General features: G+C 48.2%; 1 protein-coding gene across 7 annotated transcripts in view; it reads right to left on the bottom strand.

Annotated features, from left to right (window-relative positions):
- LOC136381402 (kelch-like protein 36) overlaps positions 1–13,526 on the bottom strand; it is a 122,151-nt gene extending 108,625 nt beyond the window's left edge. For 2 of the 7 annotated variants that reach the window (XM_066350086.1, XM_066350090.1), the window contains exons 1-2: positions 7,622–7,733; positions 5,031–5,109 (exon numbers count right to left, since the gene is read on the bottom strand). In XM_066350086.1, the coding sequence (XP_066206183.1) occupies positions 5,031–5,093 (63 nt within the window). In that variant the 5' untranslated portion in view covers positions 5,094–5,109; positions 7,622–7,733. Of the gene's footprint in view, positions 1–5,030; positions 5,110–7,208; positions 7,338–7,384; positions 7,791–13,383 lie in introns of those variants that run through there. The other 5 variants (XM_066350093.1, XM_066350089.1, XM_066350085.1 and 2 more) reach the window with 5 other exon arrangements.
- Between the last annotated feature and the right edge of the window lie 1,108 nt (positions 13,527–14,634).

The following is a 14,634-nucleotide window of genomic DNA, read 5'->3' as shown; positions in this document are numbered from 1 at the left end:
CTTGGTGGAGCCACCAGGAGGCACTGAACCTCTATTTGCTCATCTCACAAGTGAGGATGAGAATATTCTCCATTTAGGTTCGGGGATGGAGCGGAAAGAAGGTTAATGAGACAGTCATGGCAAAGAGCCTGCCCGAGGGAAGCTGTTGTGATCACCGAGGCTCTGGGCTGAGCAATACAGTTTTCTCTTGTGTCTTAGAAAGGCACACGGTCATGCTACAGACACCCTCATTTCTAGTGACCCAAATTGTGGTGCTCTGGAGATCCTACTTCCAGAAACACGGCTCCACCAGCCATTGCCAGGGTTAAAAGAGATATACTATATGTAAAATGCAGAAACACTATCTTTTCCTAGGGGCTTATACATAACCTGCACTGCGTAGTGCACCTGATATGTACTCTCATTTGAACATCATGAAAACTCTCCAAGGAAATATCTATTATAAACTTCATTTTCCAGATCAGGAAAGCTAAGGTCAGAGAGACTAAGAAACTCGCCCAAAGCCTCACAGTGACAGCAACAAGGCTGAGATTTGAACCTAGGTCTATTTTAGAACCCAAACCGGCAATCACCATGTTACCCTGGAAATAACATATCAATTAATTTGAATAATGAATATAAACTAATTCTATAAATTCAGGTTGGCAGACATTTATTGAGTGCTATATGTCTGCCGTGTGCTTTTTTTTTTTTTTTTAACAGAGACAGAGAGAGAGTCAGAGAGAGGGATAGATAGGAACAGACAGACAGGAACGGAGAGAGATGAGAAGCATCAATCATTAGTTTTTCGTTGTGACACCTTAGTTGTTCATTGACTGCTTTCTCACATGTGCCTTGACTGTGGGGCTACAGCAGACCGAGTAACCCTTTGCTCGAGCTGGCAACCTTGGGTCCAAGCTGGTGAGCTTTGCTCAAACCAGAAAAACCCATGCTCAAGCTGGCGACCTCGGGGTCTCAAACCTGGGTCCTCCGCATCCCAGTCTGACGCTTTATCCACTGCGCCACTGCCTGGTCAGGCCTGCCCTGTGCTTTTGAGGATATGAAAATATGTCAGACCTAGACAACAGTTTCTAAATCCTTGGAGGACTAATAATTATGCTTTGGGCTTTCAGGATGCTGCACACTTCCTTATATCCTCACTATAAAAACATGAAAATTCAATATAGGAAAAAACAGGCCCTCAGAAATATCAACTAGGGGCCCTGGCCGGTTGGCTCAGTGGTAGAGCGTCAGCCTGGCGTGCAGGAGTCCCCGGGTTCAATTCCTGGCCAGGACACACAGGAGAAGTGCCCATCTGCTTCTCCACCCCTCCCCCTCTCCTTCCTCTCTGTCTCTCTCTTCCCCTCCCACAGCCGAGGCTCCATTAGAGCAAAGTTGCTCCGGGCGCTGAGGATGGCTCTGTGGCCTCTGCCTCAGGTGCTAGAATGGGTCCAGCTGCAATGGAGCAATGCCCCAGATGGGCAGAGCATTGCCCCCTGGTGGGCATGCCAGGTGGATCCCAGTTGGGCGCATACGGGAGTCTGTCTGACTGCCTCCCCATTTCCAACTTTAGAAAAATACAAAAAATATATATATATCAACTAGGGAGCTGGTTGATTTGAGGGTGACTGAGGGAAAGGGCTGGCTGGGCACTAAACCTGAGAGGAGAAGGTGGTGGAAAGGAAGCTGGACTGAGGACTTAGTAGGTATGAGCAGCTGTGCGACTGGCTTACAGGCCCCCAAATTGTGGCGTGTTATTTATCAACCTGTGTCCTACAGCAGTGGGTTTCATTTCTTTCTCCCCCCCCCACCCCAAATCTGCTCCTTACTGCCTCCGACACATTTTGCAATTGAGATACTTTATTTCCCTGTGGGCCTGCCTCCGCGGGCTAACTCTGACATCAATTGTTCTATCTCCATGACAAGCACGGCACAACCTCACATTCTGATAAGACACCAGACAGATATGGGAAGCTTCCTTCCCATCCAAGTTTAGAGAGCCAGACTCCACTGTTCTTATGTTACAGGATGGTTTCCCCCAGGTCCCATACATGAACAGCTCCATTTATTCCGGTTAGTAGCAGAGAGAGCCAGGCTGGCCTGGTTTAGGCTTCTAATTAAGCAGGAATGGTCTAGTAGGCTCCGACACATGCTGGCTTGGGGCCCCTCTCGGGTGTGGACTGAAGAAAGGAAATTAAAAAGCACGGCAGCAGCAGGCCCTCTTGTAATCAGTGTCCCCAGAGAAGCACGTGAGGGGCACCAGGTGGGTCTGTCTGCCCACCCTGGGCCCTTGGTTGTCTCTAAGCTGGTGGGGTTGCTGGGACTCCTCACTTAAATGGGGGTACACATGACCCCAGGCTGCTGCCTAGAAAGGGAAATAGCCCCAAGGGGCAGGGATCAGGGAAGGCCCCGGATGACAGCTGCCAGGGGGAACCATCTGCTCCCGTGAGCCAGACAGGGAAAAGGGCAGCACTGCTGCTAAAACTGGGCCTTCCTGCTAAGGAGCACTCTTAATTCCGTACCTGGGGATCCAATACAGTCATTTCTGGTTATTTTAGCGTAGCTGTAGTGATGAAAACTTTAAAAAAAAAACCGGGCAAACATGTTTTCCCAATTTTAAAGACACAGTAGCAACAGAGTCACAGCATTTCATACAATTTCGAAGCCCTGATCCCCAACACTGCCTGATGGCTTAGCAGGGTTTATGCCGTCTTTTCCTAGGTCAGTGCTTTTATCAGAGGCAAGGCAAGGTGCGTGAAAAAACAGATACTCAGGCACTAACACTGAACAGAGACCACAGGAATGGAGTTTTTCACGTTAAAACAGAACTCAGCATCAAAATGGATCGACACATTTTAAAGTAGATAAACGAACAGTGGTCACCACACAATAGGACACTGCACTGCACTGAGAATAATCTACCGCTACACAGAGCAACTAGGCGCATCTCAAATGCACAAGGCTGAGTGAAAGGAGCCAGGCACATAAGAGCACCTACCCTCTGATTCATTTACAGAAAGTTCAAGGGCAGGTAGGCCTGCAGTGCTGGAAGTTGGGAGAGTGGAAATGTAGGGAGTGGAAGAGTTTGGTAATTTTCTTTTAAATCTGGGCACAGGCTACATGAGTGTGTTAATATTTAGAAAATCAATAAATGGTGATGGAAGGAGACTTGACTTGGGGTGGTGAAGACACAATACAATATACCGATGATGTATTATAGACTTATACACCTGAAACCTATATAATTTTATTAACCAATGTCACCCCAATAAATTCATTAAAATAAATAAATATACATACTGTAACAAAAAAAAAAATCAAGGGACACTTATAGTTAGGAACATAAATACAATCAACCAAGGGATAGAGAGTTCTATACCTAAAAGCTTCAATTCAGAAAGAAAGCAACTCAGAATCTGGCTTTAAGGAACAAAGATTTCTAGCGCTATCAGACTTAGAAAGCTACACTGTCTCCGCAGCCAAGCTCTGAGACAAAGCCCCTTTGAGACAGCAGTGAGACCTTTCTGGGTTTTCACAGCAGATAAAGCCAGGCTTGGCAGAGCCCTCGCAGCAAATGCAAATGGAAACAGGAGACCATTTCCCAGGAGAACCAACCTCTCCTGAAAATTATACCCCGCTTTTCTTTCATGCACATCTGTAGAGCCTCTTCCTCTCATTTTATCCTCAAATCTACAGTCTGCTCACAACTCCCTTTACCTTAATGCAGTCTTTCCTCAATCTTTTTTTCAATCTACATACTTTTAAGATATTTTTTTCTAATAGCCACCATGAAATGTAAACACCACCGATATGCTGTTTATTCACACATGTACTATAAGCATAGCTGTGCTTTAATCATAAAAGGAGTCAAATTCTTCCCATACCCCAAGAAACAATTCCGTTCCTTTGGGAAAAATATTGGCTTCACTGAAAATGATCATCAAAGGTAACCATAAAATTTATTTTCAAAAAAGGGCCACTCTTAAATAAAAGAGGGTGTTATTGATATGTATAAAGAGGCAGGTATATGCAGGACTATCCCTAAAATTGGTCCCTCAATCTCTACTTATAGCAGCTGTGGCGACAGGGGCTGCTCCCAGTCCCTGGAGGAGTTTGATGAAGCTATAGATTCCCAGGTCCAGCTCTCAGATTTTAATTGAGCAGGTCTGGGGTGGGGTCAAATATGCATTTCTTTTTTTTTAGGTGAGAGGAGGGGAGATAGTGAGGCAGACTCCTACATGTGCCCTGACTGGGATCCATCTGACAACTTCTGTCTGGGGGTGACGCTTGAATCAACTGAGCTGTTTTTAGTGCCTGAGGCTGATGCACTCTGACCAATTAAACCATCCAGAGTGCCCAAGGCCACACTCAAACCAATCAAGCCACTGGCTGTGGGAGAGGAAGAGAGAGAGAAGGGGGAGAGGGAAGGGAGAGAAGTAGATGGTCACTTCTCCTGTGTGCCCTGGTTGGGAATCGAACCTGGGACATCCATATGCTGGACCAACTCTCTATTCATTGAGCCACCAGCCAGGGCCCAGATATGAATTTCTAATGAGACATCCTCATCTTTTTCCAGAACGATTTTGATATAACCAGTGTGACACAGGTTGGTAGCCCAGCCCTGGGAAGCCACCTTCACTTACTCCTAGTGCCCCAGAGAGTCATGATGGGGGGAAGACCCTGGGCCTTTAACATCTAGTTATGCAACGTGCTGCCCCCACTCGAAAGTCAGTGCTGGCTTCTCAATAAACTTGTCCTTGGAGTGTTTGAGCCTCCACGTAGGGAATGACATTCCCATGGCTTTTATTCTGTTCCACCCACCTCAGGACACAGGTACAGAATAAATGAGTTGAGTTGTGTCTCTAACATCCCTCATGCTCCCATCTCTCTCTCATTTTACGATTCTTCCACTCCTGGCTCAGGGTACCTCTAAGTAAATTAACACCACCACCAAGAACAGAAGACCAGTCTGTACACTAAGAATAAGCTCATAACAAAAATATCACACTTCCTTGGCAATTTGTACAGGTGGTAAGTGACCATTCACAAACCTTTGAAGATTCGCTGATCTTGTAGGGTCGAGACACTCGTGTAGGCCGGCTTCCCTCCATCATAAAAGAGGTCACAGTCCTACAACAAGAACAGGGTTTCTGAGCACACAGTAATAGTAATGACTCTAGTCATTCATTAATTGCAGGCTCTGCTGGAACAATGACAACCAGGGTGAAAGCAGTCACATGGAGGACAGGGGGAAAGAAAGCAGAGTACTACAAAGACCTCTTATGCTATGAGTTGAAAAACTCAGGTTATTAGAATCTGAGAGCACATTTAACAAACGTTCTTTTAGCATGTAAAATCTGACAACACCATGTCTTTTAGCCTACCTCCTACAAACACCTACCGTCGGATACTTGATTTCACCTGAGCCTTCTGGACAGACCAAGGTTATAAAGACAAGGGTTATCATTTCAGAGCCCTGATGATGACCCTGGAATCAAGCTAAGGGATTTGTTTACATGTTCTATCTTATGTAACCCCCACAACCACTTGGCGAGGCTGCTGTCACTTATCCTATACTGTTCACAAAAATTAGGGGATATTTTATCACTTCATATGAAGCAATGAGGATATTGAGTTAATGGTCACAAAGCTAGTTAACAGCTGGGAATCAAACCTGAGCCCTTTATTGTGATGCTGTACTGAACGTGTTCCAGCCTTTGAGAGTGTCATACTTCTAAAAAACACCGTGATGAAGTTAAGGATGTGGTGCAGGGATGACTATCACGTATAGAACACGTTCTAGACACAGGTACTGGTGTAAGTGCTTTCCCGATTGAATCCCCACAACAACCCCAGGAGACCAGCACTGTTATTTCCTGTTTGTGGAGGAGGAAACTGATAGCAGTGAGGGGAAGTAACAAGACAGCGTCACACAGGAAGAAGCTGGCAGAGTTGGGATTATAACCAAGTAGCTTCCATGCACTTAACCCCTAGGCTATTCCGCCTGGCCCTAAAAACATTTTTAGAAAAAGAAAAAGAAAAAAGCCCATAGGCAGGAAACCTGCTGGGGCCTTTGCCCTGCCTGGAACATTCAGCAAAAACAAATATGTTTAACCTCTTTACACCTCATGTTGGTGTCTATGAAATGGGCTGGGGTGTCAGGTGATATTAAGGTTTTTTCCAGCTTTGAAATGCCAAGCACCTCATGGACAGCACAGAGCCAGGCTTTGGGGGACTCAGGAGAAAAGGGGGCACACAGAGGAAGGGCTAAGTCAGCAGTATGGGCTTAAGTTACACACTGGGACTGAGAGTTTAAGGAGAAATGTTTTTTCCTGCTATGTGAGTTGAGAAGAGTCAATTTGTTACCTACTGAACAAACAGCCTTTGCTAATTTAAAAAAAACCCCAAAAATGTTAAGGAGAAGTCAGCACTATTTCAAGATAATCAGGAACACACGGAGAAGGCTCCAATGTTCCCAAGGGAGGAGCAACTTTGGGCACAGTTTATGCTGTCCAGCTCCCTCGGGGAAGGAAGGGACAACTAGACTTTTCTTGACAAGTAAGCAACTTTGAGACAATGGCCAGCGATACCCACTCTTGTCCTTTCTGACAGACCCTCAGCAGCTGGGGGTAGGGGTGGGGGTGTTTCTGAGAGGGAAGGGAAAGAAACCACATTCGTGCAGTGCCTACCGCACTCCCGGGACTTCCTTGTTTCACCTGCGCCCTTAGAGGCAGGTGGCACCATCATTTCTGACACCTAGGCTCCAGGGGAGGAGGGGCTCATCCAAGGTCACATCAAAGAAAGCTGCAGGTCTCTCTCTCCACCACTCCAGGCAGCCTGCCAAGGCTCTGTTTGCCCTGAGTGCTAAAAGCTTTCTTTTCTAGGCCAAGATTTCTAGAGAGAGTTTCCCCTTGTGTCGGTTCTCTTTTGTCTCCGGGTAAGTGGTTTGGGGTCGATTTCTACAAGTACTGGGTGTCTGCTGCCTCCGTGCTTTCTGGAAGCAGACGAGGGGGTCAAGGCCATATACTGGTCAGTGGCGATCCCCAGTTATGCTTAAAGGATCTTTTTGTAAACACGGGAACAGAGGCCAAGTCCGGGCGAGAGGGCCCCCAGGAAGCCTCTTCTTCTCCAAGCTTCTTCCCCGGGTTTCGACCCTGAACCTGCTCGACCTCAGCGCTCGGGCAGACTGAACGTTGCAGAGATGGACACGGCTGACTGCCAGCACTCACCAGTCTCCGGAGACGCTGCAGTAGGTCGCTCGGACCCGGCACCCCCTGGCGGAACTGCCGGCACAACGGCCGCCCGGCAGGCTCGAGCCCGCCGCGAGGAGGCGGAGGAGGCTGAGGGAGGAGGAGTCGGAACGCAACCCCGGCCGGCGCCCACGGCGGGACGCGGGGACACTCACCTGGGCCGCGCGGGCTGGCCGCACAGGCCGCACCTGTCCCGCCTCCGGGGGCGGCGGCGCCCCTCCCCCCGTCTGCCGCGCACCTTTCCCCAGCACAAAGGGACGCCGCGGGCGGGCCGGGCGGAGGTCGCACTCGCCGGGGCTGGGGGTCCTCCCCAGGCAGGCCCGCCCCCCGGATCCCGACGGCGCGCGGCGCCCGGCCGCTCCCGGGCCGGAGGCGGGCTCGCGGACGCCCACCTTGTAGGTGCGCTACGGGCGCGGCGCGGAGACCCCCGGCGGCGGGGCCGGACAGGCTGGGCGGCGGGGCGCGGACGCCGGAGCCCCAGGAACGGCCGGGTGCGCAGCCATGGCTCCGCCAGGAAGTGCGAGGCCGAGGGCGGAGGCGCGCGCGGCCAATGGCGGCGGCCGGGAGGAGGTGGGCTCAGGAGGCGCCGAGGCGGAGCCTGCGCCCGGGGCGGGCGGCGCGCTGCCTCCGGACTGCCCCTGGCAGCCCGCGCGCAGTGCCTACTCGGTGTCACCCACTGTGCCAGGCGTGGGGACACGACGTGCACGGGACAGGCAAGGTTTCGGCCCTGGGGAACGGATAGGTGTGCAGGAGCTGAGCGCTGGAGGAGGCATCGCGATGTTATCTTGGCTCTCTCACCTCATTTCAGTCTTAGCTGGAAAGTCCCCTGCGTTCTCCCGAGGGTGAGGCCTTCGCTATCCCTTCTGTTTAGTCATATCCACTCTCTCTTCACCGTACTTCCAGCTTTGTACCACGTTTTAGCTCCTACTATCTTCTAATATTCTAAATCATTTCCTTTTTCATTGGCTAATTGTCTCTTTGCCCCACTAAAACCCTCCAGGGCAGGGTGCCTGGCTGAGCCCCCAGGGCTAGCACACAGTAGGCACTCAGTGAATATTTGTGAAGTGAATGAATTTAATCGTTGTGGAATGATTCACTAACCAATCTGTCCATTGTGAAACATTTCCTGCTACAGCATAGATGAATCTTGAAACATGCTTAATGAAAGAAGCCAAATACAAAGGGACACATTGCATGAGTCCATGTATATGAATGGTCCAGAACAGGCAAATCCATAGAGACAGAAAGTAGATTAGTGGTTGCCAGGGACTGGGAGAAAAGGGGGGAAATGGGTGTGTGTGTGTGGCTGTTAAAGAATAAGAGTTTCTTTTTGAAGCGATGAAAATGTTCTGAAATTAGTATATACTGATGATCACACAGCTCTGTGAATAAACTAAAAACCACTGAACTGTACAACTTAAAAGGGTGAATGTTATATGTGATTTATATCTCAGTGAAGCTGTAACAAAATCAAACAAAAAACTTCTCTTTCTTCCTGTTTTTCTATTCCCTGTCTTCTCCGGAAAGAATCTAGAGCAGCGGTTCTCAACCTGTGGGTCACGACCCCAGCGGGGTCGCCTAAAGCCATCGGAAAATACATAATGCATATCAGGTATTTACATTCCGAATCATAACTGTAGCAAAATTACAGTTATGAAGTAGCCACCAAAATTATTTTTTGGTTTGGGGTCACCGCAACATGAGGAACTGTATTGCGGGGTCACGGCATTAGAAAGGTTGAGAACCACTGATAGAGCATCTTTCAGGGTTGCATGAAGCATGGCTAGATGTGGCCACTGAAGACGGGCCAAAAAGGAGAAAAGATAAGGGTAGGGAGTCAGCATGACCACACACATCCTCAAGGCCTTTCTTTGCTCCTTCTATTCTAGACACAACACTCAACTTGGCCCTCTCCATTAGATGGTTCCCAGCAAGGTAATTTGCTGCCTTCTGGTTTGGGGATGTGGGTAGATCTGGTGCAAACTTACTTTGCAATGAGGATTTGTGCAATGATGGTAGGATTATGTGTCTCTAGGCTACAGGAGGGGCAGATTGACATGGGGTAAGTGAGCTTTGCCTCCGAGCCTCAGTGTCTTCATCCTTGAATGGGATCAATAAGGCAGAGTCATCCTGCTCTGGGCTCCTTCACATTCCCATTCCTCGTTCAGTCCACTACCCATTCATACCCTGCATCTCTCTGAAAAGTGTTACATTTATGGGATTTTTTTTTCACTTTGATGACTGGGTTTTGTATTAAATATCATTAGTTTGTTCAGAAACAAAAGTATAGAAAGTTTTCTTTTTGTTTGTTTGTTTGTATTTTAATTAAAGGGAGTGAGAGTAAAAGTAGCCTAGCCCTGAAATCACCTAGAGGATCTTTTAAATGATGTTACTGCCTGGATTGCTGTCCCCTATCTCTCTCTTCTTTTCTATGGAGACAAATATACATTTACCCTTCAATACTTTTTTTCTTCTTTGCCAAGTGAGAGGAGGGGAGATAGACAGACTCCTGCATATGCCCTGACTGGGATCCACTTGGCAATCTCCGTCTGGGGCCGATGCAGTGCCTATCTAGGGCCATGGTCGCAACCGAGCTGTTTTTAGTGCCTGAGACAGAGGGTCTACAGAGCCATCCTCAGCTCCTGGGGCTGATGCACTCAAACCAATCGATCCATAGCTATGGGAGTAGAAGAGAGAGAGAGAGAAGAGGAGTGGGAGGGGTGGAGAAGCAGATGGTTACTTCTCCTGTGTGCCCGGACCAGAAATCAAACTCTGGACATCCACACACCAGGCTGACACTCTGCCACTATGCCAACCAGCCAGGGCCAATCCTTCAATACTTTGTTCAGACATCGTCTGTACTCTGAAGCCTTACTTGCCCATCTTCAACTCTTCCTTGACCCCTCTCCACCCCAAACAAAGCATTTCCTACATCTTGCTCTATGCCTGTATCTTGACACACAAATCTCCACTGTTACACAAATTCATGCACTCCTTCATTTATTAACTCACTCAATAGACTTGTAAGGAATTCCTGTTATGTGTCAGGCACTGCGGTAGATGCCAGGGATAGAAAGAAGACACTTTCAGGGATCTTAGAGAAGTGCACAAATTATCGTCCTGTGTTAGAGTTATATTCAGAGTGTGGTGAATGTGATGTATTCTCTTTTATAGTTATACTTAAAGAGCCTCAACAATAGATAAATATAAATAGGCATATAGATAAAGATATATATGTGTGTGTGTGTGTGTGTGTGTGTGTGTGTGTGTGTGTCACAAAAACGGGGGGAAGGGGTTGAGGCAAGCTAGGTCTAGGTTCATCGTGGGTAATGCACCGGCCACGTGCAGATACTCTCTTGATCACCTGTGGAATCCTTACCATAACCTAATGGGTCCATGCTATTATCCCTGTTTTACAGATGAGAAAACTGGGGTTTTTAATGATTAGATGGCTGGCCTGACCTGTGATAGTGCAGTGGATGAAGTGTTGACCTGGAACGCTGAGGTCACCAGTTCGAAACCCTCTGCTTGCCTGGTCAAGGCACATACGGCAGTTGATGCTTCCTGCTCCTCCCCCTTCTCTCTCTCTCTCTGTCTCTCTTCTCTCTCTAAAGTGAATAACATTTAAAGAAAATAAAATATAGATGGCACATCTAACATCATAAGCTGAGAAGTGCAGCAACCAGCCTGAGGAACCCAGGCCATTGTATGCCAGCACCCAAAGAGCTAACCATTAACTGGCTAGTATGCTGGAAGGGTCACCAAAGGGCTGCAGGCTGCTTTTCTTTCAGGCTACCAAGTTGGCTCTGATCTGCCTGGTGCCCAGGAGGTGGCAGCTGGCACTAAGGTGGCAGGGAGAGATGTCAGTGAGCTGCCAGCCAGGCTCCCATGACCAACAGAGGCGGAACCAGGAGAACTGCTACTTGCAGCTGCACACTTCCCTCCCCCCAGGGAGTTTCCTGGATCTCCGGTCTCCTGGAGGAGAAGGGAGGGGGGAGGAGGTGGGGCCTGTTCTCTAAACACTCTGTTCTCACCAAACGTTGTCCTTGGCCCAGCTTCCCTCCCAAAGGCTGAGTAATCTAGAAAAATTGCAGCCCAGAAAACACACACACACACACACACACACACACACACACACACCCCACAAAAAAACAAAAACCCAAGCAGGCCTAGGAGCCAACCTGTATTATGTCCATAAGCAGAACTCTTGGCCCGCTCATTCCTGTAAGTTTGTAACTGTTTAGACTAGAGGACAAGAAGCAGCAGATGCCTGGGGAGTATCAGATCAGCCAATGGGCAGAGCCACAGTGGGAGTCTGGTGCCTGTCCCTGGTCTCTAATCTCAAATGAAAGAACAAGTGCCTCCCTCCATTGGCACTGGCTGGTTCCTCCTTCCTTCTCCTCCCCAATAGTTTCTTCCCAGCTCTATCTGGGTTTGAGCCCTGGCCTGGCTATTCCCCTGCTGTATGAACTAGACCAACTATATAGCTTTGTTGTACCTCAGTTTCCCCATTTCCAAATGGGGTTGCACTTGTTCCTCTCATGGTGTTGATGGAGAATTAAAATGACTTAAGACATGATGACATTTTTGATAGTGCCTGGTACATGAAACTATATAAATACAAGTTTTCGCTGATGCTGCCTGACACTCTTCCAGCTAAAGAGCTGTCCTTTGGCTTAAGCCTTTGCTTCCTGTTACAATAGAAATCGTTTGGAAATGGACACTTTTCTATTCATCATTTACACCTTTGCCTGTTCATCAACTTCAGGCACATAATCTTTCCCAAGATTACGCTGTGACTAGAGGGAAAGGGAGATACCAGCCTCCAGACAGAGGCTCAGAGAAGGAGAGAGGGGGAGCAGGGATCAGGTATAGGATGTACAGGAGGCTCTCTGAACGTCATGGTTTGACCTGGAGCTATCTGCCATGGGACCTATTGGGTCAGAACTGCTCATTCCTTACTGCTGAGATCCCTAACTAAGGTGTCGTCACCGCCAGCCTGACTCCTGCACAACATGCCAAGCTGACCACGTGCTTCTCCTTTTGCCAACTGTTAAAATGACGTGTTTGGGGTTTTAAGGTTGCAAATTTGGCTGGGATCCAAGACCAGCAGGTAACCCTGTCCGCCTCTGGAACCTTCCAAACTCTCAAGTGTAAAACTAGATGAGATGGATAAAAGCCTTCCCAGAACTGTTGTGCTGGAAGAACGTTAACACAGTTGCTTGTACAGTCATGCACTGATCACGCCCCCTGCCCTCCCCGATGGAGTTATAACGGAAGCGTCTCTGTGCAGAACCTGGGCTGTCTATTCTCTGAATCCCACATTTAGTGTCAGCCTAGGGTGTTCGAACCCTCAGGCTCTAGAAAACTGTGTTGTGCCCAATGGGCATTGCCAGCAATGTGGCCATTTCGATTCCACTTAGTTGAGATTACCTGCAATTAAAAGTTCAGTTTTTCATCCCTCCACAACACATTTTAAGTCTTCAATAGCCACATGCGCTAGTGGCTGCCATGTTGGACAGCAGAAGTTATAGACCATGTCCCTTGTTGCAAAAAGTTTCGGAGGAGACACTGCCCTAGAGTAGCACTTACTAGTTGCATGTCCTCGAGCAAGTTACTTACCTCTCTGGGCCTCAGGTTTCTCATCAGCAAAATGGAAGTTAATCTATTCAACAGCAAATATTTAATTGACTACCTTCCCTGTGCCAGGTACTCTTTTAGGTACTGGGGATATGGCACTTTACGCAGATAAAGAAAATCATGGCCCCCATGGAGCTGACCTTCGAAAGGAGGGACGAACATAGCACTCATCTCCCAGAATTAGTTTGAGAATTAAATGAAGTGAATCAGGAAAGCATTTAAATTGGTGCCTAGCACAGTTTAGGTGCTTAATTGATACTAGCTGCTATTACTAGTAATAATAATAGCAGTCTGCCCAACTCCCTTCTCCCATAGCCCTTCTATCCAGCATGGTAAACATATAACATTCATGCTCTCCCTTCCCATCCTATATCCATGACAGACATAGCTAATGGATCACAGCACACTTTCCCACAGAGCCTTAGAAGTACCTGTGAGAGTCTAGGAACAGAGCAACAGGCAGCACTCGCAGATACATCCTTTCAGAACTCCCAATCACCCTCTTCCACATTACCTCTGAGTTCCCCCACGAACTGCCTGGCTCCTCCAATCCTGGAGGCTGCGGAAGCTCAGACTCCAGGCCTGGGTCTGCTGCTCCTTCAGGGAAAGAGCAACTGCCCGGTCAGTACCTTGTCAGTTGAGCAGTTGGTCCTGCTCCGACCTCGTTCCAGTAACTAGCTTCTTACTTCGTTGCCTCCTGGACTGGGGTCCGTTCGTGTTCTCACCAGGGCTCTTGGAGTCTCAAATCCTGTCCCTCTCTTTTATTCGCGAAAAATGGATTGTTTCAAAGCTGGGCAAACAAGTTCTGGCCAAAAAGGGCGGAGTGAAACCTGGCCCCGCATCTTAAGTGGGAGAGGCAAACACGTGAACACGCAATTGCAATATGGTGAGATAAGGGGGAGGGTGGAGGCTGGCTCTTGGCTGTGGAGACCCAGGGGAGAAAGGAACACTGGATCCCTGGCAGTCCACTTCATGGAGGGGGTGTCCATCCTGGGTTCTTTGTCCACCATTGGCAGCCAGACCCTTTGAATGGCCTCTCCTTCCTCTTTTCTCCCCCACTGCAGGGGACTTGAATGGCCTGACCTGACTCAGCAGAGCTGTCCCCTCTGGATCTTATATCATTTTGGTTATGTTGGTCACAGTCATTCATTCAATCATTCATTAAGTGCAGTGTTTTGTAATGACACATGGTGTAAATGGTCTGAGTGTAACACTTGCTTCTGCCATTTACTAGCTGTGTGATTTGAGGCAACTTACCTAGCCTCTCTGTGCCTTGCTTTCCTCCTCTGTGAAATGTGGTTTACAGTAGAGCCTATCTCTAAGGGCTGTAAGGAGGTTTTAATGAGTTGTTGCTTGGAGAGTTTAGCATGGTGCCTGAGGTGCTGTAGTAAGTATGTCTCCAGTTTCCCAGAGATTTTTCTCTTTTACTCTATTGCTATGGAAAAGTCTATGAACTGAAAGATCTTTCAAACATTCAACTTCCCTGGCACCCTTGGAATAAAGCTTATCTGCTTATGACATATAATTATTGGGGCAGTGTCTGAGCTGTGGGGGGAGGAGGTTTTGTTGTTTGTTTTGTAAGAGGGAGACAGGAAAGAAGTGAGGTGAGAACCATCAACTTGTAGTTGCAGCACTATAGTTGTTCATTGATTGATTCTTTTTTTTTTTTTTTTGTATTTTTCCGAAGCTGGAAACGGGGAGAGATAGTCAAACAGACTCCCGCATGTGCCCGACCAGGATCCACCCGGCACGCCCACCAGGGGGC

The sequence above is a fragment of the Saccopteryx leptura genome, chromosome 9 (assembly GCF_036850995.1).
Source record: "Saccopteryx leptura isolate mSacLep1 chromosome 9, mSacLep1_pri_phased_curated, whole genome shotgun sequence".
Classification (NCBI taxonomy): domain Eukaryota; kingdom Metazoa; phylum Chordata; class Mammalia; order Chiroptera; family Emballonuridae; genus Saccopteryx; species Saccopteryx leptura.
The sequence above is the reverse complement of the archived record's forward strand: the minus strand, read 5'-3'. Positions and strand labels throughout refer to the sequence as shown.